Source organism: Cannabis sativa, chromosome 2 (assembly GCF_029168945.1).
Source record: "Cannabis sativa cultivar Pink pepper isolate KNU-18-1 chromosome 2, ASM2916894v1, whole genome shotgun sequence".
NCBI lineage: Eukaryota > Viridiplantae > Streptophyta > Magnoliopsida > Rosales > Cannabaceae > Cannabis > Cannabis sativa.
In genome coordinates this window covers 3857396-3882807 of record NC_083602.1, presented here as the reverse complement: position 1 = coordinate 3882807, position 25412 = coordinate 3857396, and the positions used below count along the sequence as shown (strand labels likewise).

Sequence of the window (25412 nt, the reverse complement as noted above, 5' to 3'; positions counted from 1 at the left end):
ATATTACAAAAAAAGAAAGTTTTTTTATGAGTTAATTAAGCTTTTTCTCTTGTTTTGATTGTAGATCTTGCAGATAATAAGAGTGAGAGATTAATTATTAGATCAAGGGTTAATTAATAATAATTAATAATGGGGAGAGGTAAGATTGTGATAAGAAGGATTGACAATTCAACAAGTAGACAAGTAACTTTCTCAAAGAGAAGAAATGGTTTACTTAAGAAGGCTAAAGAGCTTTCTATTCTATGTGATGCTCAAGTTGGTCTTATTATTTTCTCAAGTACTGGCAAGCTTTATGACTATTCAAGTTCCAGGTTAGTTAATTCATTTCACTAATCTCTCTATAATCTTTTTTAATTAAAAATTAATTATGATATATAGTACTTGTGTTTTGATTCTATATATATATATATGTGTGTGTGTGTGAATTAAGTACTTTGTGTCAGAGTGTTGTATAGTTTGAATTGATCTGTGTGTGAATATTAATTTTAATTATTGGTTTAACATTATATTTTGTTTAGTTAATTTGTTCCTATATTATTGTTGGAACTTACATTATGTAATAGGGGTTGCTTTTATGTTTTTCCCTGTGTACGTATATAATTTAAATAAAATAGAGAGCCCACTACTTTCTTATATATATATATAAAAATATATTAGGTTAATTATATAAATAAAAGAAAAGTAAACTCTTTGAAGAAATTTATTTATAATAATATAATGATATGATTTTAAGTAGGGAAAATGATTAATTTAGAACTAAACTACACTGTCAATATTATATGTGTGTATATGTATATACTGATGAAAGTGTATTAATATTAGTATTAAGGGATTCCATATATAATGGAAAATAATTATATACGTTTTTTTATAGTTCATTCTCCTTTGGATGAATTTTGACAACCATGAATAGTACTCATCAATATATATTAGTATATATATTATGTATATTTGTGCAATATTGCAGTGCTAATATATATGTGTGTGTTCAACAAAATAAAAAATATCTGTTAATAAAGTTTACTTTATTAATTAATTAGTTATTATTATCAAATATTATAGAAAGAAATAAGAAAACAAATGTTTGATAGATAACATATATATATATGTTCTCCTCTATATTGGGATTATTCTTACATGAAATACAATTTATAAATAAGATAATGTGATGATCTGTGAATAAGTAGAAACAGCCCCTTCATGAGATTATTCATCTTATTGTTTAGGGTTTTGTAACAATTACACAATAATATAATTAAATATATTCTATATAATTATATATATTGACATATATAAATCCATTTATTAGCTAGCTAGGGATTGTTAGTTATAATCTCTTTTTCTCTGTCTAGATGTATAACTATGAGAGATCGGTATAACTAACTTTAAACACTCATGAATCATCATTACACATTATATAATATTAAACATTTAAACTTTTAGTTGTCATTTAATTATTTAGGTTGGTATCATGGAATTATGTATATGTATATGTATGTATTTATAGTAAATATTAAGGAACTTCGAACACAATCAAAAGATAGGACATTAATTTCTTGCTTAAACAAGATGTATACTCGAAACATATTGATATTAATAGAGTGATCTTCACCTTCAACAATTGTTTATGTATATGGATATACATGTAATACTAATTAAAACTGAAATTAAAGAAGAAAATTAGAGGATGTTTTTCTTTTAAGAATACTCCATTCAAAAAAATTTAGACTAGTTATAAATAAAAGTAACTTTTAAATTCTAATTAGTTATATATTTTTTAAGTTCTATTGAAAAAGTATATATATATTTATATAAGAATAATTAAGTCTTAATCAAAAATATATTTATATATCTATATAATATATGTTTTTTTTTATGTAGAATCAAGAATTTTATTCTACATTTAAATTACATGTAATATTTGTATAATATCAAGTTTATATTTTATTTTCTCAGTTGGAAAGAGTAAATAATGTGTCAAACAATCATATAGAAATATTTTTTTAAATAATGTGTATTAATTAAGAATTTTTCATTATTATTGTTGTTATATTTTATTCTTTTTAGTGTTTTAAACTTTTTTTTTTTTTTTGAATAATTTTAGAATGTGGAATTTCTTTCATCGAAAAGATATCTTCATCTAACTTTATAGCCTACTTTACTAAGCCGTGGGTAGCTCTATTGGCTTGCCTACGAGCAAGAGTAATAGTAACTCTAGGGAAAAAAGATAGAAGATAACGAACATTATCAATTAGATCTAAAAAATAAGATAAGTCTGTATGAGAAGAGATCAAAGTGGAAGCATCTGTTTTCACTTTTGCGATTGGGATTTGTTGTTGATTAGCCCAATTAAGACTATGAAAGAGTGTCTTTGCTTCTATTTCATCGCTTCTAAAACAACCTTGGACTGTTTTGGATAATGCAACAATAACTTCCCCTTTGTAGTTTCGAACCACTACTCCAGTACCCATTACCTAATCTTTAATGTGGACTACCGCATCTACATTCATTTTAATAATATTGACATCTAGTGGCTTCCATAGTATCCCATTTGCTTGCCTCACATTGTGATTTGAAGCATCGTGCTGAGCCAAGCCTTGCTGGTGTGACACAGTAATTTTAAAGTTTGCTTGCTGGTGTAGCACATACTGTGAAGAATGCTGTTGATGGTTGGCCGCACGGGCTGAGGACCTTTGCTGATGTAGCACATACTGTGAAGAATTCTGTTGATGGTTGGCCGCACGGGCTGAGGACCTCTGCTGGTGTAGCACATACTATGAAGAAAGTTGTTGTTGGTTGGCTGCATGGGCAGAGGAGCTTTGCTTGTGTAACACAAACTGTGAAGAATGCTTCTGTTGGTTGGCCGCACTAACAGATGAGCTTTGTTCGTGTAACATAGACTGTGAAAAAAGTTGATATTGTTTCTTTCTGCAACTTTGCCTGACTGATCGATAATTTTCCATGTAGCTTATAGCGTGTGTTCCTAGAAAAGAGGCATCACATTTTGTTCCACCATGAAACACTTTATTCATGTCATTCTAGATACTCCACATAATGTTGATTAAGAGTTTAACATCTTCCTTATCCATTGTTGTTGCCAAGTGGATTAGATAATCACTGTTGCTAAATTTATAATTACTACGCAAGTGCACGCAATCAAGTAGTATACTCACGCAAGTGAGGTCGAACCACAGGGAATTGGATTAATTACTATTAAACTATACTTATAATTCTATTTGGCAAATCAAAAGTATTTATGATTGAAAAAAGGAAGAAAGAAATTCAAGAAACTTAAAGAAACAAGTGAATATTAATCAAGATGAGAGAATAGGGAGACGAATCTTGTTGTTAAGTTACCAATGTTAATGTCTAATTGCTATCCTTCTCTTGAAGTGAATGATAGATTATAAATTAACCTAGCTCTTTTCAGATCTTCTAGGTTCTAAATCTCATGCTCTCTAATTAATCTCTTAATTAAATTAACATGAAATCAGCATTAAGCAATAATCTAAATGTCACAAAGGCTATGTAAATACTTTCGTTTCACATCAAAACCTAGACTATCCAATTTTAGCATTCTCAATTCTCACTTTTCAGATTTCGAATTGAGATCATAAAACATGTAAAAGGTGATCAATCTTGCACATGGAAATTAAACACAAATATGAATAGTGTTCACAATCAAGATGGAGGAATGGCAATTATTCATTAACTAGGAAAAACTTAAACAACATTCATCATTCTCCCTAAATAGGAGTTTAGTTCAAAACATCCATAATCAAATCCATAATTAACATTGAAATAGAAAAGAACATAGAAAAATTAAAGAGAAGAGAAAGAACTAGTTGAAGCAATTGATCCGGGTCGCCACAAGCCGCTCTTCTAGCCTCCTCCTTTGTTTCTAGGGTTCCAATTCTGAATGAACCCTAATTTTCACGAACTCCCTCTATTTAAACCAATTCTCATCTTTAAAATTCGTGAAATTACGAAACTGCCCAAAAATCCCGTCACTGGGGTCCCCGTCGCGACTGGCAATGCTCCCGTCGCGACGGGGTTAAGCATCGATTTCTTGAAAATCTTTACGCCGGTTCCGTCGCGGCGGGATATTGCCGTCGCGACGGGATTTGGCAGCAACATATTTTTTTGATTTTTCTTCTCAATTCTTTCACCACTTGTCCTCAATTCTTGTAAATACTTTCTTTAAACACCCGAGGACCTGAAACAAAAGAATCAAGCGTAAAATAGTCCTAAAACTAGAAACAAAGAGTGAAAACTAACCAAAAATACGACCCGAAACTTAGACTAATTTTAGCCTAACAAATTCCCCCAAACTAGATTCTTACTCGCCCTCGAGTAAGATAAATACTACTAACTACTAATCTACTAACTACGCTATCAGATAATCATAATACTACTGCCTCATGTGTTGTTCTCTTCTATTGCGCAAACTAGAATTTCAATTCTACCAACTCTAACAATTAATTTAGATGCTCAGTTTATAACACTATGTACAACTGCAAAAATTTATTCAAATGTGAAACATTGTTATAAAAGTTTTACTCTTTCTAACAGTTCCACAACCCGATAACTCATAAGCTTGCATGCTTACCTTTCTCCACTAATGTTGACAGTATTCTTTGGAATCATTAGGTCTTTTCAAGGCTTTAGGTAGTATGGCTCAGATATTCAGGGATAGGCAAAAGACAATTTTGGCTCAAGATATCATAAGCACACAAACAGAACCCACAAGCTTCTTACTTTTCTTTCTTTTAAGATCCCATAATATTCCCAGATTTACCAAGATTGATAGAAGACGTCTCTATTATTTTTCAACATCACTGAATTTTTTTTTTTTCACACATATTTTCACTTTTTATTGTGTTTTTTTTTTTTTTCATCATATTTCATTTTTTTTTCAGTGACATTGAATTACACAATTTTCCTCTTCTCAATCTTACAAGTTTTTTTTTCTCCCTCTCACTATTTCCTCACACCAAATGTTTCTCCTCCCCCAAACTAATTATGTAGCTTATGATTTCATGGATAACATGGTGAAGAAAAATTAATAGTGTGGTTGCAATTTTTCAAATCGATGGGTGAAAAACATAACAGGTTCAGGCTCAAAAGGTTAACTAGGGATACATCTTATTACGGTAGGCTTGAAAGGCTCAAACTATCCAACAAATGCCTAAATCATATTCCAATTGAACACTATCAAGGATTTCGTCTCAAAAGAATAAACATGCAAGTTCTAAACTATCCTGTCAATCTTACCACAAACCATAGTAAAACAATTATAACAATTTTCACAGATTGAATATTTTTGCAGATAAACACAGGTTTCTAAGCATCCAAACTAATCCAAAGAGTTAAGAGAATCAAGCACACAGTTATTTTACAATTTCAGATCACATCACACTAAACAGCAGTATACAACTATCGTCAAGCTTATTGTCATTCCTTAACTAAAATAATAAAAAAAAAAAACTAAAGCAGAAATTAAAGTGCAGAATTTAAAAAATTTAAGTCTCTCCCCCCAAACTAAATATGACATTGTCCCCAATGTGCTATTATACTCAAGGTGAGAAGGACTTACCTGAACCCCCATCAGAAGGGGTTGGGCGGACCCTTTTCATCCAAAAGAGCCCTCGTACTAAATGAAGAAAATTTACCACCAATCGTGTTGATTTCAGAGTTTCGCACAAGAGTAAACTCACCTTCAGAACTACCACACATCAATCTTTTCCAATGACGCCGAATCGTTCGAAATCGCTCTTTAGGCTTTGTTTTCTTCTTATCAGCTTTAACAAAAGAACCCTTCACCATCTCAATCTTGCAACAGGTAGGAATGTCGGTTGGGGCAAAAACATTAAAATTGACCTCTTCATCTTGCACTCTCAACTTTAACTCTCCCTTTTGAACATCTATTAATGCTCGGCCTGTGGCTAAGAATGGTCTTCCCAAAATAATGGGAATAGTTGAATCTTCCTCCATATCAAGAATTAGGAAATCAGCAGGGAAGATAAACTTACCAACCTTCACCAGTACATCTTCAATTATCCCACGAGGATGAGTCAAAGAACGATCCGCTAGTTGTAAAGTCACTGTTGTGGGCTTTGCTTTTCCCAATCCTAGCCTTTTGAAGACAGACAAGGGCATTAGATTAATGCTTGCTCCCAGATCACATAGAGCTTTAGTTTCCACCGAACCCCCTATAGAGCATGGAATATTGAAACTACCCGGATCTTTAAGCTTGGGCGGTAGTTTCTTTTGCAAAATGGCGCTACACTCCTCAGTTAATGCCACTGTTTCATAGTCCTCCAATTTTCTCTTCTTAGACAATATCTCCTTCATGAACTTCACATAACGGGGCATTTGTTCCAAGGCTTCAGCAAAAGGAATGTTGATGTGTAGTCTTTTAAAGACCTCTAGAAATTTTGTGAACTGCTTGTCTAGATTGGTCTTTCGGAGTCTCTGAGGATAGGGTATTTTCACATGATGATCAATACTGATTGGTGGAGACTGCTGTGGTGGTGTTGGACTATCAGTAATCTTCTTATCTGATGATGCTTGAGTTGGTGTTGTTTGAACTTTAATCTCTTCATCCACTGGTTGTATCATCTCAGGCCCATCATATTTCTTTCCACTCCTTAAGGAAATTGCTTTACATTGCTCTTTTCCTTTTGCATCATTAGTGCTAGGCGAATTTCCTTGAGCTTGTTTTTCCACTTGAGTAGCCAATTGTTCCATTTGAGTTTCTAGAGTTTTAATAGAGGCTCTAGTTTCCATCATGAATTGGAGCAATAAATCAGCTTGGATAGTGGAGCCTCCACTAGAACTTTGTTGTCGCAGCTGTTGTTGGTTTTGTTGGGAAATTTGGTTTCTCTCTTTGGTAGAACCCCTGTTGGTTGTGCCCATAATTATTGTTTTGGGAATAGTTTCCAATGGCTTTTGCTTGATCCATTGGCAAATCATCCACATCTGCCTGACACTCAGAAAAGTGATGGGGACCTCCACATATCTCACAAACCACTTGAGCTTGTTTGTCTTGCACTGCGATCAGCTTTGTTAGGGCCTCAACCTGAGTTGTCAGCTTTGTAATGGCATCCACCTCTAGCACACCAGCTACCTTCTTAGTTTGACTCCTTTCAGTTGGCCACTGCTGATTGTTTAGAGCCATCTCCTCCAATAGATCATAAGCCTCATTAGCACTCTTTCTCATAAAGGCTCCACCAGCTGCTGCATCTATCAGGGTTCTAGTGTTACCAACCAACCCATTATAGAAATTATGAACCAGCATCCATTTCTCAATACCATGATGAGGACACTTTCTGATTAAGTCATTGAACTTCTCCCAAGACTCATAGAGAGACTCATTCTCTTGTTGACAGAAATTGTTGATCTCTCCTCGCAGCTTAGCAGACTTTGCTGGGGGAAAGAACTTAGACAAAAATTTAGTTGCTAAGTCTGTCCATGTTGCTATGGAATTTGGTGGCAAGGAGATTAACCAACTCTTGGCTCTTTCTCTAAGTGAGAATGGAAACAGTCTCAAACGAATGGCATCATCACTAACTCCATTGACTTTAAAAGTCTCACAAAGTTCCATGAAGTTAGAGAGATGCAGATTAGGATCTTCAGAAGGGAGGCCACCAAGGCGGGCGAAGGCGCACCATTTGAAGTATGGCGAGTTTGATCTCAAAGTTATTCGCATCCATCGCCGTGGCTCGATACATGACTGCACTCCCGTCAGAGTAGGGAGAATGTAATCTCTCAAGCTACGGCCATTAGCTTGGTCTTCCACGGCACCACCATTATTGCCGTTATTTACAACATTCGCATTCACATTAGCAGCCATGATTTCTGTTGTTTCAGCAATTGCTGAAACTCTTTCTTGCCTCTTGTTCTTTCGGTTTCTCCTACAAGTTTTCTCGATTTCAGGATCAACTGGTAATATGACTGCTTGTCCTTGACGGCGCATACACTAGGATTCCTGAAATTATTAAAGAAAATATTGCAAGAAAAAGATTAGTAATTAGCAAGAAAAATAAACCAAAGTAGAAGTTAGTATAATTTTGGGTAATATTAATCTTTATACAATTCCCCGGCAACGACGCCAAAAACTTGTTGCTAAATTTATAATTACTACGCAAGTGCACGCAATCAAGTAGTATACTCACGCAAGTGAGGTCGAACCACAGGGAATTGGATTAATTACTATTAAACTATACTTATAATTCTATTTGGCAAATCAAAAGTATTTATGATTGAAAAAAGGAAGAAAGAAATTCAAGAAACTTAAAGAAACAAGTGAATATTAATCAAGATGAGAGAATAGGGAGACGAATCCTGTTGTTAAGTTACCAATGTTAATGTCTAATTGCTATCCTTCTCTTGAAGTGAATGATAGATTATAAATTAACCTAGCTCTTTTCAGATCTTCTAGGTTCTAAATCTCATGCTCTCTAATTAATCTCTTAATTAAATTAACATGAAATCAGCATTAAGCAATAATCTAAATGTCACAAAGGCTATGTAAATACTTTCGTTTCACATCAAAACCTAGACTATCCAATTTTAGCATTCTCAATTCTCACTTTTCAGATTTCGAATTGAGATCATAAAACATGTAAAAGGTGATCAATCTTGCACATGGAAATTAAACACAAATATGAATAGTGTTCACAATCAAGATGGAGGAATGGCAATTATTCATTAACTAGGAAAAACTTAAACAACATTCATCATTCTCCCTAAATAGGAGTTTAGTTCAAAACATCCATAATCAAATCCATAATTAACATTGAAATAGAAAAGAACATAGAAAAATTAAAGAGAAGAGAAAGAACTAGTTGAAGCAATTGATCTGGGTCGCCACAAGCCGCTCTTCTAGCCTCCTCCTTTGTTTCTAGGGTTCCAATTCTGAATGAACCCTAATTTTCACGAACTCCCTCTATTTAAACCAATTCTCATCTTTAAAATTCGTGAAATTACGAAACTGCCCAAAAATCCCGTCACTGGGGTCCCCGTCGCGACTGGCAATGCTCCCGTCGCGACGGGGTTAAGCAGCGATTTCTTGAAAATCTTTACGCCGATTCCGTCGCGGCGGGATATTGCCCGTCGCGACGTGATTTGGCAGCAACATATTTTTTTGATTTTTCTTCTCAATTCTTTCACCACTTGTCCTCAATTCTTGTAAATACTTTCTTTAAACACCCGAGGACCTGAAACAAAAGAATCAAGCGTAAAATAGTCCTAAAACTAAAAACAAAGAGTGAAAACTAACCAAAAATACGACCCGAAACTTAGACTAATTTTAGCCTAACAATCACCATTAAACATACCATGAGCATGATTGAAATTAATGGTAAAATGTGTTTCTTTTTTCCAAACAGAATTGGCATGCTTACACGTAAATAAAGCATGTCTAATTAATTCCCAAGTGCTTTTACACCTTGATGAACATGATGCCGAATCAATAACTTTTTTTGTGCAAGACAGTGGCAACGGGTAGAGCATATTGAATGAATTTCCAAGAAAATATTTTTACTTTGGTGTAATTGTAAGGGCCAAAAAAACTTCCACCAACTTTTGAAATTATTTGAAGTTTATTCTTCATCACTTTTTTCGGAGATTGAGTTGGCTAGGTGGAATCCAAATTTAACTGAGTAGACCCCAGTTGTATTATGGTGCCACATGAGTCGATCCTGAGATTGGTAAAAGCTTAAAAGAATGGTGACAATTCGATCAATATCGATTTGAGCAAAGTGTTCTTGTAGAAGAGACAAATTCCATTCCATAGTATCATTGATAAAGGTGGATACATGCAAGGTTGGTTGGTCGGTGTAGGTGATTGGTCTAAATTCATTATGTCGTAGAATCCAAGGATCCAAACCACTTCTAACCTGAAACCCATTACCTATCTTGTATCTAAGACCTTTCAATAGCAGTTCTCTTCCCCAATGTATTTCTTGCCATGTTAAGGAAGGCGAGTGTCCAAGGTGTGCTTCCATAAAGGAATTTCTTGAAAAGTATTTATGCTTCAAAAGGCAACTCAACAAGGAGTTTGGATTCTCAAACAATCTCCATGCCTGTTTTGCAAGTATAACTTAATTGAAATCAACAAAGGAATGAAAGCCCATACCTCCTTCAAATTTTGACTTGCATAACAATTTTCACCTTTTCTAATGAATCTTGGACCCATCTTTGTTGGAATCCCACCATAAATTAGTCATCATAGATTTAATTTAATTACAAAACCCAATTGACAATCGAAAATAACTCATAGCATATGTAGGAATAGATTGGACTGCAGCCTTTAATAGAACTTCTTTACCTCTAATGGAGAAAAGTTTCTCATTTTAAGCATGTAGAAGTTTCCAAATTCTTTCCTTGATGTTGCTGAACAATTCTTTCTTATTATGACTTGAATAGGCAGGGAGACCAAGGTAAGATTCATGGCACTCACAGATCGGCATTCCCAAAATGTGGCTAAAAAAATTCTTTGCTTCATCTAATGTGTTGGGAGAGAAATACATAATTGATTTTTGAGTATTAAGAAATTGTCTAGATGCTCGATGATAAACTTCTAGGACATGATTGATGGCCAAGGCTGAACTTGTATTTGCTTGACAGAATAAGAGACTATCATCTGCAAACAGTAAGTGTGAAACCAAAGGGGCACGCCTAGTGAGCTTCAGACCTTTTAGATATTCCCCATTTGTTCTTCATGATTAAGGAGTCTTGATACTAAGCAAATCAGAAAGAGATAAGGTGACAATAGATCTCCTTGTCTTAGACCCCTTGTTGGCCAAACATTACCCACAATCTCTCCATTTAAGAGAAATGAAAAGCTATTAGATGAAAGGCACCTCATAATCAAAGAGGTCCATTTTTGATCAAACCCCATTTTGTCCATGACAGTAGGTAAGTTATTACATTCTACTATATTGAACGCTTTGCTCATGTCTAGTTTAAGCGCAGAGAAGCCCTTGCTACTTTGTGTCTTGTGTTTGAGATGATGAACAAGTTCAAAAGCAACCAGAATATTGTCTGTGATGAGGCGGTTGGAAAGAAAAGTGCTTTGAGCTTCAAAGATTATTGAGGAAAGCACATCTTTAAAGCGTAAGACCAAGACTTTGGATATCAGCTTGTAAATGACATTACAAAGGCTGATTGGTTTGTAATCCCCCATCGTTCTTGGTTTCTTTATTTTAGGATTACAGTAATGATTAACTTGTTTAAGATACTCATGTCATGGCCTTCATTTAGAAATCCTAGTACCACACTAGTTACATCTAAACCAACATGTTCCCAATTGTGTTGGTAAAACATTACTGACATCCCATCGCTTCCTGAACTTTTATCTGGACTCATTGAGCAAAGTGCATCCAATACTTCATTTTCTGTAAATGGACGTCGAAGAGACTGATTCATTTCATCGGTTACTGTGGTTGGAACTGAATTAAGCACTTGGTTCAAAGCTTCAAAATCAGTACCCGTAGCAGTGAACAATTCACCAAAATAAGAGCATATGATTTCTATCATTTCTTCCTTTGAACTTGTTGCTGCACTAGATGAATTCTACAAGGACTTAATGGTGTTATTTGATTTCCTTGATGAGGCATAAGCATGAAGAAATTTTGTATTTTTATCACCACATTGTAACTAATCTACCCTTGACCTTTGTTGCCAATATGTCTCTACTTGTGCTAGTATTTCCTCTAATCTGTCTTCAACTTTTTTCAGCTGAAACATAGAAGCATCAGTTCGAATAGCCACATTGTTAAGCTCCTTCACTTATTTTTGAGCCTTTGAGATCTTTTTTTTCATGTTCCCATATTTTTGATTATGCCACCTTTGGAGAGAGCTTGTGCAAGATGCAATGTTAATGCAGAAATTCTCTATTGCCGAACTAGTCTGGTTTTTTTCCAATTCTGCAGTATTAAATCAGTGGCATCATAATCATTAAGCCACATTTTTTTTTTCAAATTTGAACCTTGAATGTCTTTGAATTGTTTGATTTTGGCTAGCCAAAGGGACAACAGTGACTGAGATAGCCCTGTGGTCTGACTTGAAATAGTCGAGATGGTGTGTTGTTATCGGTTGAAAAGTCCCTTGCCATTGATCATTAATGAAGCAACAATCAAGTCTTTCCTTTATTGCATTCACATTATGGCATCCTTTGATCCAAGTGTAAAAATCACCTTCAAAAGGTTTCTCATAAAGGTAACAATAGTCCAGGACATTTCAAAAGTTATCCATTTAGGTCTCATTTTGTAAAGCGCCACCAAGTTTATTTTGGTTTAATAGAATTTCATTAAAATCCCCAATCACTGACCACGACATCAAGGTTGCAACATCCTTACATCTTTCTAAGAGCTTATAGGTGTGTATTCGATTTTGAATTTCTGGTGCACCATAAAAAGCTTAGAAATGCCAAGTAGGTCTATTATTACACACTATGTAGCAATCAAACAAATTTGCATTAAAGTTTATAAGAGTTACATCCACATTGTCTTTCCATAATAAAAGTAAACTCCCACTTAAACCTATTCTAGGGACTTTAAGTCCATTATTGAAATGTAAAGATTGATGAAAATGAGTAACTACATTACAATCTAATTTAGTTTCCATAATAAATAATACATGAGGAGTTTTCTCTTCTTTTTTTTTTTTTGAATAATAAGTAATACTGAAATTCGGTGGTATCGAACTCAGGTCCCAAGAAAAACATAATACCTACCATTCTTTGACAAGTAAACGAAGGTGGCAGAATGCACTTGGATTCCCCAAACCACGCGCATTCTAGCTAACAATTTTCATGGCTAATTGTGGGGCTGAAAGACAGTCTCTGCAAAGCTGTCAGTGTAACTAGATGTATCTGCAATAATCTCGGAAGCATACTGGTTTGTCTCATCATCAGTAGAAAAATTTAAAACTGGGAGGGTAGGTTTGGGTCCCTTACATCGCTTAAGTGTCTTTCGCATTGACATTTTCTCAGGTTGCCTCTTACGCACACGGTTTGGAGAATTGTTTTCTTTGTCGATCCCAGCACCAGCAGTCATACAAATTATAGAATCGAACATTTTAAGATAAGCAAGTTGTAGAGAAACTAAAACAGAGTTAGGATTGAATGTGTTCATTGTTGCTACTATTGGTGGATAAGTTGCAATATAGCCAATTGGATGTCCAACACTTGGCATGTATAGATCAGACAACTCACTTTCCTTTGGTGATGAGGAGGGTGTCAAGACATTGTGTGATGATGAGGAGACAACAGTTTTGTTTATGACTTTGTTGGAAAAAGTCACTGTGATGTTTGGTGATTCCTGTTCCATTAGAACCCGATCATGTGTTTGATTGGATTTTACAGAAAAACCAGGTGCAATACCACAAATAGAGTCTCCCAATTGGTGTTTATGATGGCCAAAAGCATCAATAACATTTGTATCCATAGAGGCGGACTTGTTATTGGGCAACATGGTTGCTAAATTCAGAGCTGCTGGTGCAAAAAATAGAGATCCTCTTCTATCAATATGCTCATTTTCTATGTGATATGGAGAAATATTAACTACTTGGTTAGCAGACAAAGTTGTTGAATCATCCTGAAGTTGTTGTTACTGGTCTGAAGCCTCTCCATATAGTAGTTTCCTTGGTTGTGGCTGGTTTCGAAGTGGAAGGGAAAAAATGGTGCTTCTGAGAGTGTTTCTTGCCAATCGAGTTAGCAGGGGCCAAACATTATCTTTCAAAAAATCAGTTCAATACCTATCATACGCAGATGTTAGTAGAGCAACCCCTTTGATCTCTGGTCCATAAGCAAGTTCAGTTTCAATGCCATTGTCAACAAGTTCCAGAAAGGTTGAACATTTTTTATATGGGTGACCCAGACGGCCACATTCCATACATCATTCAGGAAGTCGTTCATAACAAATTCAAACCAGAATTTGTCTATAATTTGTTGTAAACGTATATTCTGACCTCTTCTCAAAGGCTTTGTAACATCAAGCTTTACTCTAATGCGTGAGAATGGTCCCCATCCTTTGTTTAGGGAATCTATATAAACTTCTAAGAATTCACCAATAATGTCCCCTAAGGCTTTTGTCAATCCCTTAGTTTTACTAAGGAAAGGTAGCTTATAAACTAGTACCCAAAATGGTGAAAATTTGAGATCAGTATATTATACATTCTGTAGAGCAGTTGGTTTTTAAAGTACGATGTGGTAGTTTTAAAAGTGTCATGGCTCTTGGGTTAGGACTCTTTCTTTGTCTCCTTCACAGCCAAAGGAATAATCATGAATAAAGCAAGTTCTTTTTCAGAGATTCGGGCAGGAAACTGACCATCCCAATGAACTTTCATTTGCTTTTGAAGTGTTGTCAAGTAGACCGGTTTCCTGGTAAGGACACAATCAAGAAGAGTGTTATCATTGGTGGAGTCTAATCTCTGAGATTCATCATAATCAAAAGCGAGAACGGATTCCTCTTCTTCTTCAAGATTGACTATACCTTTCATTTTGTTTGTTAACGGATCCATGAATCAAGCAAGAAGAAACAAATAAATTTTAGGTAGATGAAGATACCAAGCAATTTTCAAAATCTGCAGATAAGTTAAGGCCTAAGAACAACTAAAAAACTGAAAGTTAAAACCATAATGGACAATAAACTGCCCCAGAACAATAAACGGCAGACACTCATTTACGTCTAAAATGTTATTTACCCTTTACTAATATACTTATATTAACTTCTCAATATATTATATTGGTCCTAAGTGTATTTTTAAATAGAAGTTTTCCTATATATAAATATTACTTTTGTCAATCGTATATGAGGATATTTATATATCTCAAAGTGTGACTAGACGACATTACAACAATTAGTTTTTTAAACTCTAATAAAACTTCATAATATATCTCAAAATTATCTCCTAACCATAAGAAATCATGTCAACTTGTTAATTAGCCAGCTAGACCTCAATTTAGAGTATAACATGTATAATCATATATCACTATAAGAAATGTCATTTTTACCAGCACCGGTTCGTTACTGCACTGGTAAAAATAACTTTTACCACAGTGCATTTTGTAAACTGCACTGGCAAAAGGTTAAAGTTTTACCAGCGCACATTTGCAGTGGCTAAAATCTAACTTTTACCAGTGTATTTACGCGCTGGAAAAAGTCATTTTTGCCAGTGCTTTTTATTTTGTGCTGGCAAAACCAGCGCAATATCAAACTTTTGCCAACACCTAGCAAAAATAACATTTCTTGTATATAGTGAAAGAAAGTGTTCTTCGGTATATTTTAAGCAAATTATTAACAATTAAAGGGGGGTTGGGGGGGGGATTGGTTTTAGACACCTATATGAATGAGAAACAAAGAATGTCTCAAAATATTAAATAATTTATCTTGGATGATGAAACAAGTTTAATTAATAAGATTAGTGTGTTGCAAAAACACCATACAACTCAAGCTTAATAAAAAAAGATAATCGCCATCAATAACAAAAGGATATCAAAGTTTTATATAAATGACCTCCCAAAAGAAACAGAGATACCATTTGAGTCTTGCATGTTGAACTTGTATAATATTTTGTTTATGTAAATTGAATATTGCTTCATGTACATCTTCCCATCCTTCTTTTTTTAATAGCCTTCAATTCCAAGTATCTTCTTTATTGAATGGAGATCCTTCATCTAATTAAACTCCTTACAAAGTCAATAATGAACATATCATCAACATATACCGGTAAAATATAGTTGATAACCCTATTACAAGCATGCATGGGTCATATTTGATCTTAAGATTCCTATATCTCTTTGAAATGTAAGTTGAACCTCTTGGTATATTGCCTCAAAAACTATTTTAGTCCATAGAGTGATCTTTTTAGCTTGCAAACCAATTTCTTGTTGGCTTGTTCTATATGCATGGGAAATTCAAGTGGTTATTTCATGTAAATGAATTCATCGAAAAAATCATTTAAAAAAGTTATATTTGCTTCTAATTGAACCACCTCAAGGTCATATGGAATTATTATAGATAACATAAGTTTAATTATCTTATACTTCACAATTGGAGAGAACACATCTATATAGTCAATTCCTTCAACTTGTATGAAACCTATCGCAATTCATCGATGTTCTATTCTACCATCATTTATCTTGTTTACCCATTTACAAGATATCACCTTCTAATCTATTGGAACTTATTGAGTACTAACTCTTAAATCCATTTAAAGGCATCTATATGATGATTCTCAAGAATTAGAAACTGCTAATTTGAATCCTTGAGTAGTTCCACCTCAAACTCAATCATATCAACATCTTTCTTCTACAAATTAACCTATATCAACTAATCCACTACCTTCCATTTGATCAAGTGAGGAAATTCTTCTTCACTAAAAATAACATCTCTAAATATAATCACTTTATATTTGATGTTTTCAAAATTTCACAATCTTTAGCCTTTAGTTTTATTATAATATATAGGATATCCTAATTAAAAAACACATTTTACTAATTGGCTCTAATTTATGCAATGCAACCAAAAACTGTTAAATGCTTCAAATAATAATTTACCATCCATTTTATAGATGTTTATATTTACAATCAATAATCCTATATTGGGTGAGGCTAAAAGAATTACCTCATCCAAAAACCATTTTTTTTTTTTTTTGAATTATCATCCATCCAAAAACTTTCACTTAAACTAGAAATGATTTTGTGATGTGTCATACAATACTATAGCCTCTAAATTTATCAAACTCAAACTCTTTATAATTGAACTTAAGTTAATTTCACAATAAGACATTTTGCTCCAATGATTATATTACTTTGAGTTCCTTAGACCATCTTCAGTACATGCCCCATTCGTTTGTGTCAAAGCTCAAGATTGTTGATATGTTGTCTTACTAGCTAATGCATATTCCATTTGATCCTTGATTGCTGTCATAGCACCTTTAGAAATTTTCGAGCTAGATATTATTCAAGATGTTGACAGTCCCATTAATTAAATTGCTTAAGTGTAATCTTCCAAATATACCAATAGCTCGATCCACAAGAAACATAATTTTCCATTAATGCAACACCTCCACTAATTTTCTTATCATCAATAAAAGATTCTTGGCTAGGACACCCATGATATGTACTATTTGATTTTGTAAAATATACAGATAGTGATCATGTTTACTTTAATACGGCTCAAGTACATTTTTGTGCTGGCAAAAATTGGTATTGCGCTGGTAAAATAGAATTTACTTGTAATGTGTTGGCAAAAGGGAGTTGGCAAATCAATGTTGGTATTAGAACTTTTGCCAGCATAAAATAAAAAGCGCTGGCAAAAATGACTTTTCCCAGCGTGTAAATGTGCTGGTAAAAGTTAGATTTTAGCCACTGCAAATGTACACTGGTAAAACTTTGACTTCTTTGCCAGCGCAGTTTACGAAATGTGCTAGTAAAAGTTACTTTTACAAGTACAGTAGCGAACTGTGCTAGTAAAAGTGACATTTCTTGTAGTGAGATTGGTGAGCAAAAAATACTTTCCTACTGAAAATAAATAGTAAAATATTGAGTCAAAAACACAATGCAATTATACTAGTCCACATTGAATTGATGCTACATCTATTTTTGCCTCATCATCAAAGTTTATAGCAATAGCTTTTGACAATGATTAACTTTGATAACCCAAGATTCTCAAACCCAACAACTCTCTCTCTCTCACTCAACCCACAAACACTCTCTCAAATAATGACTTGAACAAACTATAAGCTCTCTAATTCATAGATGGTAATAACATTTTCTATAGATATATATCCCGAAAGTGAATTAGCTATTATAGAACATAGTTTAGAAAGAAAAAAGTTAGTTATAACTAAACCAACTAATTATAACTACCTAACTAAACTTAAGCACTTTAATATGACCATGCATGTGGTAAGGTTAATCAATCAGATTTGAAGAAACACTTCTATAGAACCTGAACAAAATACAAAAAAAAAAAATACAATCCTTAAACATGATTTGTAACACTCAGTTTAAGTACCTTACCTAGAAGGTTGTCATTAATTTCTAAATTTATTAATTTATTTAGGGGAGCTCTATTTGCACCCCTTAAACTTATAAATACACCCCATTATTAAAAAAAATTTAAACTTAAATAATTTTTAAAAATTACTCTTAATATTTTTTTAAAATTTTTTCTTCACATTATTTTATGTTAATTTCAATACTTATTTTGATTTCATTTTCATAATTTTTTCTAACTCATGTGTATTTTTTTTTATTTTTTTCTTAAAAAATTTCACATAATTTTTTATTTTAATTTTTTTATCATAATATTTAAAATACACTTTATTTTTGTTTGATAGGTATATTTTTTAAGAATATGAATTGAAAGAAAAAAGTTAAAAAAAAGTAGTACAATTAAAAATATAAATTTTATATAAAATAAAAATTATCAAAATGGGGTGCCTTTAGAACTTTTTGGGGTGTAAATAAAATTTCCCTTTATTTATTTATCTTTATGAGCTTTTTTATCTCTTCTCTTTCTCTTTGTCATTCATTTATTATTTTTGCATTTTTGGAACAAAAATCTGTGTTATGTTTTTTATACAATTAGAAGTAGAAACAGGTAAATGCACACTGATTAGCTATATCAATAAATCTCAATGTTTTTTTTTTTCTTTATATTATTTTTTTAGCTTTTGATGAATGAATCTCAATGTTGATACAAATAAGCATATATGCAAATCTAGCTAAAAATGTTTCTGCCAAGATTAATTAATTAATACAACGTATAGAAAGAAAGAAACAAAAAAGACTAGTGCATTTTTCTTATACTTACATTACATTTATGAGAATGAGATCTCTGTTATTATTTTAAATAACTAATTAGGTCATAATTAGAGACATGCATGTTGATCTATTAATCTATTAATTTTATCTTTTTGACTTCGCATAAATTACATCATCAAAGTTACATAATATAAGATCAAAGTCACCTATATATATGATCAAATCTAATAGTGAACTTGTAATTTTTTATTTTTTATTTTTTTGCTTTTTATAGCATGAAATGTGTTATTGAGCGTTACAACAAAATGAAAGAGGAACATAATCAATTATTGAATCCTGCTTCAGAAGTAAAGGTAATATTATTTATGATATATATATATAACCACCAATATATTGATACAAATTCTTTTGTGAAGTAGTACTAATATTATATTGTATAGAATTAATAATAAGCTAGGCTCATGGTATTTATATATTTCAATTATATCTTTAAATATATATATATATGTATTATTCATAGCTTGTGCAAATTATGTTCTTTAATTATAATTAACTTACTTGCTAGTTTTGGCAAAGGGAGGCATCAACACTTAGGAACCAACTACAATATTTGCAAGAATGTCACAGGTAACCCATTTTACTTTTTATATATATATAATACAACTTATTAATGCTTAATATTATGCTTTTCTTTAAGAGTTAATAATACTAACTTACCAACTATATAGTGACAAAACAATCAAAGATTATTATCTTATGATAATCTTCTATATACTACAAAAGAATAAAAAAAAATAGCTATCTGATCTCATACATTTTTTTATGTCTAAATATTTATCACTTTTAGTAAAAAAAAAACAATTTTTTGTGATTAAGTAATATTATACAAATTGTCACTGTTAATGTTGTTTTAGTCACAACAATATTAATTATTGTGATGAAACATGTTTAGTCATATGGAAAAATGTAATTTTTTTGGGCTAATACTTCTAGGATCTACTGATTTTTAGTAATATATAATATAAAAATAAAGATGAATTAATTTAATCATAATTTATTTTACTTTTAATTATAAATTTTGTTAGAACTAAATATATATATCTATATATATATATATCTTTTCTCTAATTTTTTTTTTTTTGAAAATTCAACAATGTATTACTTCAAAAACTATCCATGTACAAAATAACAGCACCTAATAAAGACCTAAATATTTGCTATACAAGTATTCTTCTAATCTTACAAATCATTAAACAATCTCTAATCATTATTAATCGAATATATATTGCAAATTTAAGGAAAATAATGACCCAAAAAAATATAATTTATTTTAAGGGGATTTTTTTCATTTTTAAATTAAAACAGTTTTTTTTTTTTTTGTAATTTTACGAAATTTTATATAAAAACATCTATTGCAACTAACGGAGCAACCTAAATCGCAATCGAAAATAGTATAGCACCTACATAGAAACTACTGAAGAAACCAATTTAAAAACTCAAACCGTAAATTTTTTTTAAAAAAAAAAACATTAAAAAAATAATATATATATATATATATGGATTAATTTCCCTTATTTTAATTTGATTTCATGCAGACATTTAATGGGGGAGGAACTTTCTAACTTGAGTGCCACTGATCTGCAAAATCTAGAAAACCAACTTGAAATGAGTTTGAAAAGTATTCGTGCCAAAAAGGTATGTACACTTTAGCCCTACGCTATGTTTGGAAGTTAGGTTTTAGTGAGAAAGAAAGAAAATGTAGAGGAAAACAAAATGCTGTAAATAAAACAACAACAACAAATTTTCATGTTTAGTATGCAAAGAATTAAAAAAAAAAAAATTGATTAAACAAAAATTTTCATATCAAACATGATTTTTTTTTTCCTTTTTTAAATTTTCAAAACCGGCCTCTTTTTTTTCTTCACCGAAATTCAACTTTTAAACATAACCTTAAAGTTCCTTCTCTTTGAATTAATATTAGTCACACATGCTTCTTATTGTTACCTTATAATTTTCTTCAATGTTAATACAGGACCAAATATTAACTGATGAAATAAAAGAACTAAACCGAAAGGTACAAATTGACTCATTTTCATCAGTTTCAGTTTTGGCCTAATTAATAATTTTATATTTATTATTAGCTTAATTATTATATATCATTATGATTATTACAGGGAAATCTCATTCATCAAGAGAATGTAGAACTATATAAGAAGGTAGACTTACTCCACAAAGAAAATCTAGAACTACAAAGAAAGGTACTTTTTTTTTTAGAGAAGTACTTTCATATTATTGGTTAATGAGAAATTAATTAACTTATTTGCTAGTCCTAATTATTTCAAAAGTAAAAAACATTAGTTACTTTTCTACTTCAAACCAAACACATAAGTTTGTTATAAGGTTGCATTTAGTTAAGGGTAGTATATATGATATGGAAATGAATCTATTTTCATTATTTTAGCATAATGATTACTTCATTTTAAAATTAAAAATTATTAAGTGAAGGAAAGAATATTTCAATACAAAAAAATTATTAATTTTTTTTAGGTAAATACTATTTTATTAAGTCCCGTGTTTTACAAAAAATTATTAACTAGACTCTCTATTTTGTTAAATGATAAAATAGATCTTATATATTTCAAAATAGTACAAATAGGACTCTGAACTGATTTTTTTGTCAAAATAAAACTTAATATATATAATCTGATCTAGAGATGTTATGACAAAAAATTAATTACATTTTCAATATTCATTCTGTTAAAAATTATTTTCAAGTTAGTTATATTAAAAAAAAATCAAAAATTGAACTTAGGGTTTTATTTTTATCATTTTAAAAAATATATAATTTATTTTATCATTTAACAAAATAAAAGATTTAATATTCTATTCATATTTGTTTATCTATTTTTATTTTTATTTTCATTCTTATTATTATTATTATTATTATTATTATTATTATTATTATTATTATTATTTTGTTTTCATTCTTTCTAACCCTAAAAATTTTCATAATTACAAAATTATGTACCAGGTATATGGAGCTAGTGATATGACAAACCAAATCAATAAAAGCTCTAGTATGGAATATACCATTGATACAAACAAATATGATATTCATGCACAACCAACCATTCATTTACAGTTAAGTCAGCCGCAACCCCAACCGCAATCACAGCTGCTGCCGCCGCAGCCACAGCCTCGGCCACAACCACAATCTCACTCTAAGTCTCAACCTCAAACCAATAAAACTCCACCAAAAGCAATAACATTAGGGTATAAAATCTACTAATTAAAACATATATATACTTACAACAGATTTATTATTATTTATGTATATATTTGTTGTATATTTTCAACAGATTACAACTGCACTAGCTAAATCACTCAAGATCCAAGAAAAAAATCTTCAGCAGAAAATCAGAGGACTTCTTCAAGATATTTTGTTCCTATAATATGAAATGATCAGTATGTGCATATATGTGCAAAATCAATAAATAAAGAAAAACATGCATGTACTGGTTTTTTCTTCTTATTTTGTGATTAATCGAAGTAAAGTCAGTACTCTTAATGTTGTACATATTTTTCTAAGATAATATAGTGTCTAAAATAAATTATTTTGCATAGTTAACCCCAACATCATTTTTCACTACATGAATAGTTCTTTCTTTATTTTATTTTTTATCATATTATTACTAAAGTTATATATTAAGTTTAGTAAAATTGTAATACATCCTGTTGATAAACTTTTAGGTCATGCATGTAGTCTTTAGTATTGGAATTTTAGTTAAAATTTTACAAAATATATGAAAAGTGAAATATGTAATAGTTCAATGAGTCCCAAATGGAATAAGAATATATTTTTTTTAGAAGTGTATATAAAGTGTAATTATGAGATTTGAGTTTAGGCCCTAAAGGTTGCCTAATTTTATGTACATGGGTGAGGACTCACACATAAGACCATCACACGTGTCACCACCGTCCGTCCAATCGTGCCAAGCTAGCGAGTAGTTTGGTTGTGATGTCACTTTGTTTTCTATCGAAAAATTATTTAATTAAATAAATATTATTTATTTATTACTTAATTAATCATATAACATTAATTAATTGAAGCAGTAAAAGTAATCAGTCAATGATCTACTTTTCACTGCCATGAACCAACGATTCCTCTCACGATCATATTTACTATTTTCTTACCGTTTTATTGTGATCGGAAATCTCTATATAAGTCGTATCAGAACAATAGGAGAACACATCTTTTAAAACACAAATAAATGTCTCTTCTTTCTTACAATTTTTCTCAAAGCAATTTGTGGGTGTAATCGAGAGATATCATTCAATGCAGAGCGATTTGTATATAGATGTTATTTTATCCTGGGGACGCCGTGGTTGATAGACTACCGTACACACTTCGGACAGAACTGTAAAATGTCTTAAAGAGAGCCACATAGTCTACGACTCAGCCAAAAAATATCATTTGGTAACTCTTTCCAATTTATTTAATTTTTAGAATAACAATATTAAGACATGTTGTTCGGTGATGGCTACTACTTATAATGATTTTTCTGGTTCCGCTTCTAACGATATTAACAAGCCTTTTCATTTTGAGGGATTGCACTTTGAGCGATAGAAACAGAAGATGTTATTCTGCTTGACGATGAATAAAGTTGCTTTCGTTCTCACTGCTCTAAAGTCTGTCGTCCCTGAACCTTTCACCGACAAGGAAAAAGAGGTTGAACGCGAGAAGCAACAGAAGGATTTTGATTCTCGGGTTGAAAATAACTTTCTGTGTAAGAATTTTATTCTTAACGGTATATCTGGCGATCTTTATGATTATTATAACTCAAATAAATAAGCAAGTGAAATCTAGGATGTGTTACAAAAGAAATATGACACTGAAGAGGCTGAAACTAAAAAATGTGTTGTTTGGAACGAAAAATATTTTACAACATACATTGCGATTTCCATACAGCATCAAATAAGCACATAAACCATCATGAAACCATCCAAATCAACACAAACATCGTTTTAAATCCATATTTCATGAAAGTAAATCATTACCATGGCTTTGAGGCCAGTTGTTGGATTATATTTTACCATGATCTAGATTTACTACCATGTATGTTGTTTAACATCCTAAATATGAATCTCTAAAACAATGTAATTTAAGCACATATAAAGTTTGAGAAATCTTACAGGGTTGCAGCGGAATTAAATGACTCCTTCCGCTCAGATCTCTAACCCTTGAATCTTTTCTGTAGCAGAGTATCACCAAGATCTGAGCCTGAAACTCCTTCCTTGTGTTTGGATTCTTCACAGTCTTACACACTATGATTGAGAACCACTTGATGTGTGTGAGCACTTACTCTATCACCATAGAGTTTGAAATTATGAAGAGATGAAGAGAGAAGAGAGGTTCGAATAACATAGGGAAGAAGGCTCAAATTTTTGACTGAAGGCAAGTGTGTTCATCATCCTTCAATTTGAGGCCATCACTATCTATTTATAGGGAACCACCTAGGTTTAGGTTTGAATTATTTGGCCATAGGATGTGGGCCCCCACATTGCAATTTTGCCATTTTTCTAACTATTTATCTTATTTTCTCAAAATGTTATTTTTCCAATTCAACCACTTAAATGCCAAAATTATTTATTTAATAATTAAAATTAATTATCAAATAAAATTTCCATTTAATATATTTATTAATTAGATTTAATAAAGTCTCTTAATTAACAAATAAATCCAAGAATCTCTTTTCTTCACAATTAAGTCCTAGCTTAGTGAAAATTCATAAACTAGATATAGTCTAATTTTAGAATTATAATTGATTAATTAAAATCAATTAATTGAGTCTTACAAGAAGTTTGTCTCAACTAGTATGGGGACCATAGGCCTATATTCGAGCTTCCAATAAGCAGGTCTAGAATTTACCAAGTAAATTCACTAACTTATTAATTCCTCATTGCATCCACCATAGAACTTGGAATTGCACTCTCAATTACATAAAACGCTCTATATGTTCCACGATATAAATACACTATTAATTAATTATCCATTGTTATAATCCCAATAATCAATGATCCTCTATAGATCGATGATCTACATTGCATAGGGACAAAATTACCGTTACACTCTTTCAATGTATTTTATCCTTAAAACACTTGGCCACCTATAAATGATATCTTAGTGAACTAATATAATCACTAAAATGAGCGCTCTATCATTTAATTCTATTTAGCCTAGCTCGAAGAAAATTATCGTTTCACTTCTATGTCCGGATAGAAGCTATAGACTCCATATCTATGATTAGCGCTTCCACTCAATTGTACTACCATGTTCCCAAAATGTACGTATCACCCTGACTAAAAAGTAGGCTTAACTAACAAATCAAAGAACACAAATAACACTCTTGAGATCGAACCTAACCATGTCAGGATTAAGATCATTTGATCTAGGATCAACTAGGTGATATTGAATTGAATAGATATTACAGTAAATTTATCATATCTAATCCAAGTTCAATATCGGTCCCTTCCAATGTATACTCCATACATCTGATACTGGTAAACTTTGCCAATGCCCTAGAAAGGACATAACACTTATCCAAGGTGTAAGTATACCTATTGCTGATTA

The 25412-nt window shown here is 31.7% G+C and overlaps 2 protein-coding genes and 1 non-coding gene across 3 annotated transcripts; 2 read left to right on the top strand and 1 right to left on the bottom strand.

The window, feature by feature from the left end:
* The first annotated feature begins 13 nt into the window (after nucleotides 1-13).
* Nucleotides 14-20544, top strand: LOC115720817 (MADS-box transcription factor ANR1-like). Its single transcript, XM_030649993.2, has 4 exons — nucleotides 14-311; nucleotides 19056-19134; nucleotides 19347-19408; nucleotides 20377-20544. Exons 1-4 carry the CDS (start codon nucleotides 130-132, stop codon nucleotides 20489-20491), a joined length of 438 nt encoding a protein of 145 aa, XP_030505853.1. The 5' UTR covers nucleotides 14-129; the 3' UTR covers nucleotides 20492-20544.
* On the bottom strand, nucleotides 5321-6865 carry LOC133034657 (uncharacterized). The gene has a single exon (XM_061109913.1). It carries the CDS (start codon nucleotides 6790-6792, stop codon nucleotides 5608-5610), a length of 1185 nt encoding a protein of 394 aa, XP_060965896.1. The 5' UTR covers nucleotides 6793-6865; the 3' UTR covers nucleotides 5321-5607.
* On the top strand, nucleotides 7311-7417 carry LOC133035293 (small nucleolar RNA R71). Its single transcript, XR_009686568.1, has one exon. It is a non-coding gene; the product is annotated as a small nucleolar RNA R71 (small nucleolar RNA).
* Nucleotides 20545-25412: the final 4868 nt, after the last annotated feature.

Coding starts and splice junctions, on each gene's coding strand:
- LOC115720817 (XM_030649993.2), top strand. CDS start 130: ATGGGGAGAGGTAAGATTGTGATAAGAAGGATTGACAATTCAACAAGT. Junction 19,135..19,346: donor ATCCTGCTTCAGAAGTAAAG/GTAATATTATTT, acceptor CTTACTTGCTAG/TTTTGGCAAAGGGAGGCATC. Junction 19,409..20,376: donor TATTTGCAAGAATGTCACAG/GTAACCCATTTT, acceptor GATTTCATGCAG/ACATTTAATGGGGGAGGAAC.
- LOC133034657 (XM_061109913.1), bottom strand. CDS start 6,792: ATGATGGAAACTAGAGCCTCTATTAAAACTCTAGAAACTCAAATGGAA.